This window comes from Chrysochloris asiatica, unplaced genomic scaffold (genome assembly GCF_000296735.1).
Source record: "Chrysochloris asiatica unplaced genomic scaffold, ChrAsi1.0 scaffold00150, whole genome shotgun sequence".
Taxonomy (NCBI): Eukaryota; Metazoa; Chordata; class Mammalia; order Afrosoricida; family Chrysochloridae; genus Chrysochloris; species Chrysochloris asiatica.
Genome location: NW_006408668.1, coordinates 4,277,080 through 4,289,820, shown reverse-complemented (window position 1 = coordinate 4,289,820; position 12,741 = coordinate 4,277,080). Strand labels below are relative to the sequence as shown.

Here is a 12,741-nt window from a genome sequence, read left to right as displayed (position 1 = left end):
TAAAAAAAAAAAAAAAAATTTTTTTTTTTTATAAAGGAAAACGAGGGTAAATTGTTACAACTTGATGAACTTCACCTATAACTCATGGAGGTAGTAGCTCAAACTACTAACAAGAGAGGGAAGGAGTCTAAATGCTATCTACTCTACACAGGGTAGATAGGACGGGCAACCCAGGCATCGGCTACCTAAAATGAGGGGGTGAAAAGGCATGCAGTGACTGGCTTACAAGGTTTCAAGAGGGAGTTTAGTTAAAGAGGGTGTGGGGTAAGACAGAGTCCCCACTGAATAGTTTTCATCTTGTCTAGATGGGTCTGGTGAAAAGAGATGGGGTTAAGATTCTTATGATTCAACAGTGAGTAACTTATCATGACCAATTGCGACTGTCACAATTGTAAAGGTGTAGAAGTTTTGTAACAAAAATGGGAGACTGGTTAATCTTAGAGTCCAGAAACAGAGGACCCTAGGACCATCAAGGGAGAAGAGCACAAGCAGAATGCAGGACCCTATCCAAAGAAGCGGTGACACCAGAGATGGAGGCAGAGATGAGGACATGGAGAGAAAGAGCTGCTGAGGACTCTAGATTCATGGAAAGAGAGAGATTGAGAACTGGCGGCCGGGAGGCAGACTTGTAGAATGTGCCCTTTGGTGGTTTAAATTATTATGTATAGAAAGAAATACTGTTAAATGATGGTACATGGAGATTATAATCCTTGTAATGAAACAAAGTATATGATTTGTTGAATGTAAAACTGCCCTGTAAACTTTCACTGAATTCACAATAAAAACTTACTAATAAACCATTAATTGAATCAAAGGCAAAATTCAGTTGTGATTCAATAAATCTCCACCAGATGGCACCTAAGCCTTTGATGATTGACTCTCCCACTTGGGAGGTTAAGATTTCTGTGTGGTTCAGTTTTGTTTGATGTTTTTTTGTTAGTCGGTGTTTTTCACTAAATCATTTTTCTGTAACTTTGCCTAAAATGAATTCTTAGTAGTGACACATACGAAGGGGCCTAAAAAAAAAAAAAACTTTTTTTTTTTTTTAAATGCAATTAAAAGGGATTATTTCCAGGAAATTTTTGGAGCTACCTCATATGCGAGTCCACTCAGAAACTGGACAGGAGGAAACTTATAAACCCTGACTGGCACTTGGGGTACAGTGAGAAAGGAAATGGGTTTTCTCGGGAGTCCTGGTGTGGCACTGGGGGATAAAGCACTGGGCTCAAGATCAGTCTGAACCGTAAGGTCGGCAGTTCAAACTTGTCACTCCTTGGAAACCTTGTACAGGGTCACTATGAGTTGGAACCAACTTGACAGCACTTAACAACATGCCAAGAAGAGTGTGGGTGTTTATCCTCAAAGACCTTGGTGTACACCAAGGAGGAAAAATATGTACGTGAGTCACTCTAACACAATGCTACCACAGAAGAACCAGCACATACTTGTCCTAGGAGTACAGAGAAGGAAGCCATTAACTCTGGGGGTGGGTGAGTGTCCAGGAAGGAGGCAGGGTAAGTATCAGTGGTGCTAATGAGCCGGAGAAACCAACCCAGCCCATGGAGCAGCGAGCGCAGCTGAGTTCACACCACGGCACACAGACCATGACTCCACTTAGGAAGAGACACTAGAGTGTGCTGGAGGTGGTGTGGGGTCTCTGAACACTTTCATCCCATTATATCTTTATACATAAATACAAAATACAACTTGTTAGGGGGAAATACTAAATCCTGAGTTTATAGAAAAATTTAAATAATATCCTTTTGATCTTTATAAATGAGATATTTGAACTTTTATAAACATGACTTTTCAAAGTTTTGTGACTGTCTATATGTACAGTCCTGGTGTGGCGCTGTGGGATAAAGTACTGGACCTCAAGGTGAGCTTGAACCACAAGGCTGGAGGTTCAAACTCACCAGCCACTCCTTGGAAACCCTATAAGGGGTTTCCAAGCCACCACCATATGCATGTGAAAGTTGGACAGTGAATAAAGACCGTAGAAGAATCGATGCTTTTGAATTATGGTGTTGGAAAAGAATATTAAAAATACCATGGACTGCCAGAAGAACACACAGATCTGTGTTGGATGAAGCACAGCCAGGATGCTTCTTAGAAGCAAGCAAGACGAGACTTCATCTCTCAAGCTCTGGACATAATACGCTATCATAATGGACCAGTCCCTGGAGAAGAACACCATGCTTGGTAATGTGGAGGGTAAGCGAAGAAGAGGAAGACCCCTAAGGAAGTGGACTGAAACAATGGCAGCAGCAATGAACTTAACCGTAACAACTGAGGATGGCGCAGGACCGGGCAGTGTTTTGTCCTGTTGTGCATGGGGTTGCTATGTAACTCCACAGCACTTCACAACAACAGCATATGCGTCACTTGTAAATACAAGATAATTTCTATGAAGGTTCTCATTGGCTCTCACTTCATGGACTGACTGCACAAGTTAAGATCGGGGGGAAAAAATTGTTTTTTTTTTTGTTTTTTGTTTTGCACTTGGTCAACGGAAAGTCTGTATCTCAGACTTTTGTTTTAATGTGGGGGTAACTTCATCAACTGAAGAGCTACCACCAGTAGGGAAAGTATCCTTTTTGGCAGCGTGGACTTTCACTGGCTAGTTTGTGCACAGTTTTTGTTTTCTGTACCACTGCCATTCTCATTTCCCAGGGATGCCTGTTGCTGGTGAAGGCCCTTCAGCGTCCTGAACAAGAGGAAAAGAGCCAGCCGCACTGAGAGTGCCTTGTTTGTGGTAGAAGAACACATAGGCTACTTTGGACACAATCTAGCCTTCGGATGCAGTCCGGACACTACTGTCCAAAAAAATCACCATTCTCCATCCTTGAACTGCCCTCCTCCCATCTCTCCATGGTAACTGGGAACAGCAATCAAGCGAAAGCAACAAGGATCGAATTCGGACATGTCCACGTCATTGCAGGGAACATCAACTAAGGTACCCAACTGATTTCTCCTGCAGCCACTGAAAGAAAATGGCTTGAGATTTATGCAACACAAATACTTACAGGCAGGATCATTAATCCATGGTGTCTATTATCAGGGTGTCTTGACAATTTGGACAACAGCAAGGACTTTCAGCCTAGCCTAGCTTTACTTTTGCAATATTCTCGTTTCACAAGAGGATTTCTAGGTGGTTTGTTTTTCTACACTTTGATGATTTTCAAAGTCCTCAGTTGCATTTTCAACTCAGGATCCCAATCCAAAGCAGTAAATGATCTTTCATCCAGCCGAAGCTCCATATCTATCAGCAAATAAATGTGCCAGGTCTCACTTCTGATATAGTTTGTATCAGCATGCTTGAACTGGAAGGTCCCAGAAGTTGCCTTTGCAAGTTTGCCCCACGCATCATCCATTTTCAGGGCCATTTCTTCCTCCAACTGCATGTTCAGACACGTCATTTCTACTCTCTGAGTGAAGCTCCCAAGCCTGGTTGGATTTCTCATCCAGCTCTTGTTTCATTTCAGTTAGGGAGCCTGTTTCGTGCAGGTCATTTGGGCCATTCCCATGAATATTTTGATCCTTCAGTTTCTGGGGTTTTAATAGAAATTGTGACATACTGCACATTCTTGAAAATAGGAAACCCAAGTTACTCTACACTGTTGTTCCTTGATAAAGCCATTAGAAAAGGGTGACCCAACAGTGAAGAACCAGTATGGTGGGTGTAGCTTGAGTGTCTTCACATTTCCTATGGCATCACTTGCTCTGTTATCTTCAGTTCTATGGATGCTAATTTCAACCACACAAATACCACCTGATCCCAGCCACTCTGGACTGTACACATTTAGTACAAAGGAATGTGAAGCCATTCTAACTAAATGAACTTTCAAGGACTGTTCTGTTATCTTGGGCAAAGAAAGTGTCCGGTAAAAAAAAGCACTAAACATTACCAAAAACTTAGCACATTTAGGACAAATAAATGTGATTTTTCATATTAGTTTTCATATATCCTACATGCAATTCTAAAGGTCATGAAATATAAATATTACAATCACTTATGCTGAAAAAGTTTTTGAAAATGTTTTCTGAAGCCATGAGCGTCTACCAATGCCTTTAATGTAATAAAGTAATTAAATTGTTTTAGAAATAAAATAAACTTAGACACAAACAAATTCATTATGAATTCAAAATCAAGAATCATGTGGAAATATCAAGTTAACCATAAATTTTAAAAATGTATGAAGAATAGAAACATTCTCTATACTACCTTTGTAACTTTTCATAAATCTAAAATTATTCCAAAATAAACCTTATTTAGGAAATCAAGATACAATACAAAACACAAAGCCCATTGCCATGAAGTGGATTCTGACTCACAGGACCAAGAGATCTGCCCCACAGCATTTTCAAAGCTGCAGTATTTATAAAAGCAGACTCACATTTTAGTTAGCAATCAAGTGCTTAGTTCACTGAGCTATCAGTGCTCCTTCCAAGATACAATACTTACATAAAGAAATAAAACCAATCATTTCTATTTAGGATCCCCTGATACCAGAGAAGGAGTCCCTGGGTGGTGCCATTGGTTAAACACTTGACTATTAAGTGGGAAGGTGGCAGTTCAAACATACCCAGAGATGTCTCTGAAAGGCCCAGCACCCCGCTTTGGGAAGACCACAGCCTTCAAGACATTACGGAACAGTTCCACTCTGCACACATGGGGACACCCTGAGTCAAAATCTCGTCAATACAACTGATCTTTTGTGGGGGCTTTATTTTGGATACTAGATGAACATTATGAAAAGATGCCTATCTTCTACGTTAGAAAAATACTTGAGAAAAATTAAGTGCCATCGAGTCATTTCTGACCCATAGTGACCCTGTATAGGGTTTTGGAGGAGCTGTTGGTGAGCTTGAACTACCAACCTTGCAGTTCAAATGGCTTTGCAGTCTGGTGCATTAACCCATAACACCACACAGGGCATGTTAAATTAAAAACACAAGTCAGTTAACTTACACTGGCATAAAAACAAAGAACGGCACTGAAGCAGAACAATTTGAGACAAAGTAATACTGAGCATTAGGGGAGGTCGGGAGGAACTGTGTGTGGCCCCAGAGCACACTCTGGGGATAAAGGGCATACAATACCACGTGCCCGTGTAGTTAGGATGGGGTTCAGGAAGGGTACCCAGAAAGCCCACAAGTAACATCTACATGAATTTCAACTTTTGTGTATCATCTAATAATTGTAAGAGCCACCATGAGCTTGTGGTCCTCGGACCCTCCTCACAGCCCCAGCCTCCCAAGGCTCCCTCACGGCACTGATGTCCAGAGACCCTCTGAGATTCCTAATTCATCGCCATCCGTTTTAAAGATCCAAGGCTTACCTGAACATGTCCCTGTTCTTTTTCCCATTAATGCTAGGTCTGCTCTCACAGGCTTCCTTTGTTCTTGGTTGTGTGTTAGCTAGGCGGCCCTCAACTCATGATGGTCCATGTACAACAGAACCAAACATTCTCGGATCCTGTGCCATCCTCAGGATTGGTGGGAGGTGAGGTAGTTGTGATTCCAGGGTTTTTATGAGCTCATTTTCAGAGGCAGATCATCAAACCTTCCTTTGAGTCCATCTTAGTCTGGAAGCTCTGCGGACACCTGTTCCACATCATTCCAACACAAGCCTCCACTGACAGGCCATAGGAACTGGCTGGGAATTGAACTAAAGTCACCAGCCTGGAAGACAGAATTTGGCCGCTGCCCCATGAGTGCCCTCTGTTCCTGGTTACCATTGCTTAGATGTAAAAGATGTAAAAGAAGCCTGGTGGGGTGTGCTGGAAAAATGAAATGATCCTTCAAAAAAGTAGCCTAGCATAACCATCTATTCTAAGTAACCAGGATCTGGCTCCCCTACTCATTCCAGAGGTTAGTATAGAGAGCACCTGGGAACCTACTAGAAACGCAAATTCCAGGCCCATCACAGATGCAGTGAGTCAGCAACATGTACGCGTGGGGCCCAGTCAGCCAGGTTTTCACAAGGCCGCCAGGTGACTCCAATGGGCTGCCATCTGAGAACTACTGCCATCCAACCATGCAGGACTGGCAATTGTGATATCTGTAACCCCAAACTGGAAACACCCATTGCCTTGAGTCTTCATTATTGTACAGAAAACCGATCTTGTTAACTCCAAACTAGAAAGATCCGTCATCTTGAGTCTTCATGGAATTTAAAGTAAGAACATCATGATTATAGAGAAAGCTGATCTTAAGAGTGCTGTCCTCAGTTTTTAACTTGAGATTCCTTACCTGGAGGGATGTGAAGCTTATACAGCAGTTTGATTTTTTCATTCATTTCTCCATTATACATAATATCTGCAAAATGTCGAAGGAGAGAGAAACTTTAAAGCTGCCAACAGAGTACATTTGTTATGACACAAAAATTCACTGAGCTCAACATTTATTACTCCTTATGCCCAGATACTGCATGTTTGAAATTAGAAATGGTTTTGCTTATTTGCTTGCTTTAAATTTTTAACCTGTTAAAGATTTTACTGAACTCATTAGTGGGAAAACTAGTAAGATATTTCAACCAACTCAAAGGAGATTGCAAAAACCAGACAGATCAGGAGCATGAAAATAAATGAATGGTCAGATAGAGAGACTGGCCTCTTTTACAGTTGTTGTTGTGGTTAAGTGCCTTCAAGTCAATTCTGACCCATAGCGACCCTGTATTAGGGTTTCCAAGGAGCAGCTGGTGAGCTTGAACCACCAATCTTTGCAGTTCAAACGACTTTGCAGTCTGACGCATTAGGCCACGACGCCACACCAGGACCTACATTTACAGTAGGAGAGGAAAATCAATCAAACCTCCACTGGGCAGAATTCCTTGTCTCTTGTGGTGCTTCAGGATAAGCACTGGACTGCTAACCACAAGACTGGCAAGTTCAAACCCACCAGCCACTCTGTGGGAGAAAGATGAGACATTCTGCTCCTATTAAGATCTACTGCCTCAGAAATCCTATACAGTATCATATGAGTCAGAATTCATGCAATGGCAGAGAGTTTGTTGTTTTGTTTTGTTTTTTTATAGAGACAACAATCATGTTGCACTGTTACCAATTAATATACAGAGTTGTAAAAGAGCTCCCACAGAAGCAAAATTCGAATGGTATGCTGTAGATACTATCTAGTTTATTCAGTACTATAGCTTTCCTCCATGATCATCATCCCTGGTACATATTTAATACTGTACATGTGGGAATTATATCAGACTATAATCATGTTAAGTCAAATGATTTGCATTTGTGTCTATTTCTGATACTTTTAGTACTTTGGTATCTTACTCCTTTTTTAGCAAATGTTTTAGAGTTACTAATCTTTATTACTTTGCAAAATGAAAACCAATTTATTGCTTCTTATGATGGTGAAATGCGAATTTTTAAAGGCAGCAAATGGTGACGTTTAAGCTACCAGGCAGCCTGGTGGATTTTGTCTGATCTCATTCCTTTGAAAGATTTCAGTTTATGTCAAAAGGTAAGGAATGTGGCTTCTAGCAAGCCAAACCACCAGACTCTTTGGTGCCAAAGAGGAGAAGCAGGTCAACAGCTTACACTGAGAGCCTGCAGACATCTCCGCCTGTGCCCAGACCCACACCCTTAAGGAAGGCCATCAGCTAAGCGGGCATCATGGTATTTAAAATCAAAGTCATAACGTCAGGGGGCCGTGAGTCTATGGTAATGGAAGGAGTAATTCAGAGAAAGAGGGAGAGAGAGAATAAGGTTGCATGACTGAAAGACTGTCATCCACACCACTGTTGACGAGGTTTATGTTCTGCTGTGCATATTCTCAGCAGCAAAAGAAATCCAATTTGTTGTTGCTAAGTGCCGTCCAGTCAGTTCTGACTTGTAGTGACCCTGTATAGTGTTTCTGAAGAGAGGCTGGAGTGTTTGAATCACCGACCTTGCTCTTCAACCGACCTTGAGATCCAGTGCTTATCCTACGGCACTACATCAAGATTTAGATAAAAATAAAATCCTATTCACGTCAGGCCAGTCACGGAAGCATTGCATTGGGTAGTTTGCCTGCTCCACCATCTGCTTCGCTTTCTGTTCCCAGACTCACATCCCAAAGCAGCTCACTGCAGTTAAGACTACAAAGGCATACCCAGACAGCCAACGAAGCCTTTGAACTCGATGAAATGATCCATGTTGTCGTCCAGGAGCCTAAAGGTCCTCTCTGCGAGGATCTCCGTGTGGGTGCCACAGGTCCACGGCGAGACAAGCTTAAACAGGTTTGCAAACTGCCGGTGGTCGATACGGTACTGCTCTGCGTAGGGCCTGTTGGGGTCATGACGCTGAACCACAGGGCTGGGCTGCTCCCAGTAACAGCTCATCATGTGTTCTCTCTTAGAAACGAGGGATGAGATAGCTGTGAGACAGCTGCTCCTGTCACTACAAAAAGCCAGCGCTGACCAAGAGGAGTAGGAATTTTCAATTTCAAAGAGCAGGAAACATCACACATCAGAACTTATGGAAATCAAAGGATTGATTTAACAGTAAAAATATAGTCACTGAGCACCAATAGTGCTATAGGATCAGCACTGGACTGCTAGCCACAAGGTCAGCGGTTCAAACCCACCAGCCACTCCTCGGAAACCTTATACAGGGTTGCAATGAGTTGGAACTGACTCTAAAGAACTTAACAAGTATCAATCACATTGTTCACTTCTAATAGAAAGAGTATATAAAGAAGATAATCCAAGCTGTGACTTATTCACATTAAGCATGACAGGACACACAAAATGAAGTCAGGGCACAGATTCCTTATTACCAACCCCTCACAGCAACTCTTCACACCTTGAATGGAAACAAGTCCCTGAGGCCACCTCTGAACTACATAACAGATTGGCTCCTTTAAAAACATGGTGTTATAGGATCAGCTCTAGACTGTGAGCCACAAGGTCAGCAGTTCAAACCCACCAGGTGCTCCTTAGACACCCTATATAAGTGGGAACTGACTGGATGGCACTTAACAACAACAACAAGACCACAACAATTCACAATTAATTCAAAATAAGTATGAGAATGTAGGCGTCCTGGTGTGGTGATGCAGGTTCAGCACTGGACTGCTAACTGCAAAGTCAGGGGTTCAAACCCACCAGCTGCTCCTTGGAAACCCTACACAGGGTTGCTATAAGTTGGAACCAAATCGAAGGAACTTTATCAACAACATGAGAATGTAAAGGGACAGGGAAACTAGATTAATGGAAACGGAACCACCAGACATAAAATAATGAGAGTATCCATGCATTGTGAAGAAGGTAACCAGTGTGACTGAACAACTTGTGTAGAAATTATGAAACGGGAACCTAAACTGCTATACTGCTACGCAAACCTTCACTGAACACAAAATAAAATACTATTTAAATAGCAATACTGACATTCATTACAGCACTATTCACAATTGCCAAAATATGAAATCAACAGATTATTGTTGTTGTTGTTATTAAGTGCCATCGAGTTGGTTATGACTCATAGCAACCTTGTATAGGGTTTCTGACGAGTGGCTGGTGGGTTTGAACTGCCAACCTTCCGATCAGCAGTCCAGGACTTATCTTACGGCAGATAAATACATCCCAGACCCCTACAGAATACTACAGAGCTATAAAGAGAAATGAAGCTCGGATACATGTGACAATATGGATAAATGTCAGAAACATCAGACTGCATGGAACAAGTCAGTCACAAAAGGCCACATAATGCATATTTATATGAAATCTCTAGCATCAGCAAATACACTGGGACCAAAGTATGTTAGTGGTCACTAGGGGAGGAAGAGCCGGGCACTGAGTTTCTGTTAAGGGTGGTGGAATGTTCTGAAATACAGTGAGGGGGGGTGGTTGCAAAACAGGAGCACAACTCCGAGTTGCACATGTGTTGCAAAATGTGTTGAAATGGCAAAGGCTTTCTCATACCTGTTTTCACTACCATAAAACAATTTTTAGTAAAATACTCTATCCCATGTTTATAAAAACATTGCAAGGGCATTTCTATGTGGCCCTTTTCTTTGAGAAAAACAAATTCTGATTCTAAAGGCAAGAAATGCATTTAAAACCCAACTAGAGAACATTATGCCCTACAGCATTTATATGTGTAGTAAAACACAGATGAAAACACATGAAGTCCTGACTGGAAACGGGACTGTCAAGGAGCAAAGTACTGAGATGAGTGTACAGTTTGTACAGACAAAACCAGACAACTTGACTATTTTACTAAAGTTTCCTTTGGAAGTTTATTTAAAAACAAAAACACCTTGTATTTAAAGAGTTTTTAGGTTCTGTGGGAGTGCTGTGTGTAGGTGGTATTTATATTTATACTTAGCAGAAAAGTACTAAATAAACCAAAGACTTTTTAAATTGCAAAACACATCCTTTGTTTACCTTCTCTTATGCTTCTAGAATTCCCTCTTTTTCCTCCTTGCATCTTCCCAAGAGATGGTGGAAGAATGGGGCACCTAGTAACCCTTGACTTTATTTTATCTTCATGCAAGAAAGTAAACAGGTCATGTTAATGGGGGGCATGGGCTTGCACAGTCTCGCCCCACGTCCTGCTGACCATAGATGCAGAGTGTCCGTAAATACTAACCCAACGACTATTTCAGGGACTGCAGAAAAATGCGTGATAATTAAGCAGAGCTTCCCAACAGCCGAGGCTCTAACTGTCTGGTTGTTGTTGCTGTTAAGTGCCATCGAGATGGTTCCAACCCACAGTGACCTTGTATAGGGTTTCCGAGGAGCGGTTGGTGAGTTTAAACTACCAACCTTGCAGTTCAATCCAACCTTGAGGTCGAGGGCATCTTCTACCAGGCCACACCAGGACTCAGGAATACAGCAATTAAAAATAATATGTGAAAGTATAGTAGGTGGTAATTTCAACATAGGATGCTGTCCCATCTACAGTGGACTGGGAGTACAGGGATGTGTTTATGAGAACAGTGGACAGTGTAGGAGAATGAACTCTGGCCCTGGGTGCTCAGATGAGCGCAGGAAGGAGCATCCACACAGGCCACGCAATGCTTCTGGGGCTGCCTAGAGGCCACCCTGCCTCCTTCCTCCCTGGTGTCTGATACAGGGGTGAGGTTGTGAAGCTTCTTGGTAAACGCGAGTAGACGCAGTTAAGACAGAGCTGGCAGGCAAGGACAGTGTCAGCCCCTGCTGTCCCAAAACGGGCAGAGGGTCAACCGATGGCATCTGTGTGCTCTCACCCTGGGAAGACTGGGCAGCATGCAGGCCTGTAACTCCCTCATCCTCCTAGATTTCCATACCTTGAATAAGTCGTAGAGTTCCTCTAAATCTTCAGGAAGAATAGAGACTTCTGGGATGACAACACGGAGCTTCAGGAAAGAATAAACATCAATGGAGTGAATTCTAAGCCTGCTGCCCTGGATACGCGCATTAGAGGGAAGAGGGGAAGCTCTTCTTCCTAGTGTGGAGCACAGGACATGTTGTAGCGCTGACCACCCCTGCAATGTCTCCTTTCCCACCAGAGCAGCTTCTAGTCCTTTCCGATACAAAGCTGGCTTTACAGGATCTTCCCCACATCCTATCCTACACCTCTAATGCCTGAGAAAGACTCATATCGTGTCTTCTGATTTATATTCAGTTCTAATGGGAGTTGAAAGGCCAGTGAAGAAAAGCTAGTGGACAGAAATTTCCTTCCGAATAACAACTCATACTTGTTGCAAGCCATCTGCGTGGGGCATTTTTTACATGGTATTTCATTTAATTCTACACAGTGGGTATTATTATCCCCATTTTACAAATAAGATAACCGAACTCAGGTTGGATAGTCTGCTCTAACTCTGATTCCGTAAATGATGCTGTCTGTACACCAAGTCACCCCTCGTGACTTTGTGATCCAATGAAAACAGAGCTGGCATGTTTATGTTCCATATCCAAGAGGAACCCACACATCTCTTCTGGAAGAATTCTTGGCATAGTGAGCCGGCACTCTGAGAATCCCCTACTCACCACGTTCTGTTTTGTGGTGTCTTCGTGGCCTTGGAGAACTCGGATCCTGTGCTTGCAACGTAAGTGCTCAATTTGCTCCACAGACTGATCTCCAAATTTCTGCAGGACAACAAGGGCTCAGTCACTTACAGAATCCCCTGCTATGTACAAACAGGAGACCACAAGTCACCAGGGAATCCTCCCTCAAAGCCCATCTTCCAAACAAGCTTCCTAGGGGCAGCGGTGGAGCACGGGGCAAGAACAGGAAGGACTGTAGTTACCTCGTAGGAGTCCCGGATCAAGTCAGCAATGTCAGTCACAGGGTAGGGCTCCTGGTCATCCGAGAAGAAGGCATGGTAGCTGCCGACTGACGGCCCAGGGCTCTCCTCATTCTTAATGTGATCTAGAAACCTGAGCACAACCACCCACGTAAATGGAGGTTTATCCTCATCTGGGAACCACAGACAAAGGATTTTATACAGTCTGAGACTCCCATACACAGCTCAAGGGACTCCAATCACTGTGTGAGAAAGACAACTAATGTCCTCGTTTAAGCAAAACTGAGAAGACAGTCATAAAGCCAGGCTTGTGAGTCTGGGCTCCAAGCATCAGTTTCTGGAGTTCAGGGCTCTCCAGTGACACTGTGCACACAATTCTGCGCATAGGTCTGATTGGAAGCACCCACCTCAAAGCAATGTTGCTGTTAGCTGATATCCAGATGGTCCCTGATTCAGAACAACCCCGGGTACAATGGAACAAAACACTAGTTATATGGCATCCCTGTA

At 42.8% G+C, this 12,741-nt stretch overlaps 1 protein-coding gene across 1 annotated transcript in view; it reads right to left on the bottom strand.

Annotated features, from left to right (window-relative positions):
- The window catches only part of TBC1D8 (TBC1 domain family, member 8 (with GRAM domain)), a 156,595-nt gene that overhangs the window by 5,790 nt on the left and 138,064 nt on the right, over positions 1 to 12,741 (bottom strand). Inside the window, exons 13-17 of the mRNA XM_006870738.1 lie at positions 12,238 to 12,367; positions 11,978 to 12,076; positions 11,272 to 11,340; positions 8,113 to 8,353; positions 6,256 to 6,321 (exon numbers count right to left, since the gene is read on the bottom strand). Of these exons, the coding sequence (XP_006870800.1) occupies positions 6,256 to 6,321; positions 8,113 to 8,353; positions 11,272 to 11,340; positions 11,978 to 12,076; positions 12,238 to 12,367 (605 nt within the window). The remainder of the gene's footprint in view (positions 1 to 6,255; positions 6,322 to 8,112; positions 8,354 to 11,271; positions 11,341 to 11,977; positions 12,077 to 12,237; positions 12,368 to 12,741) is intronic.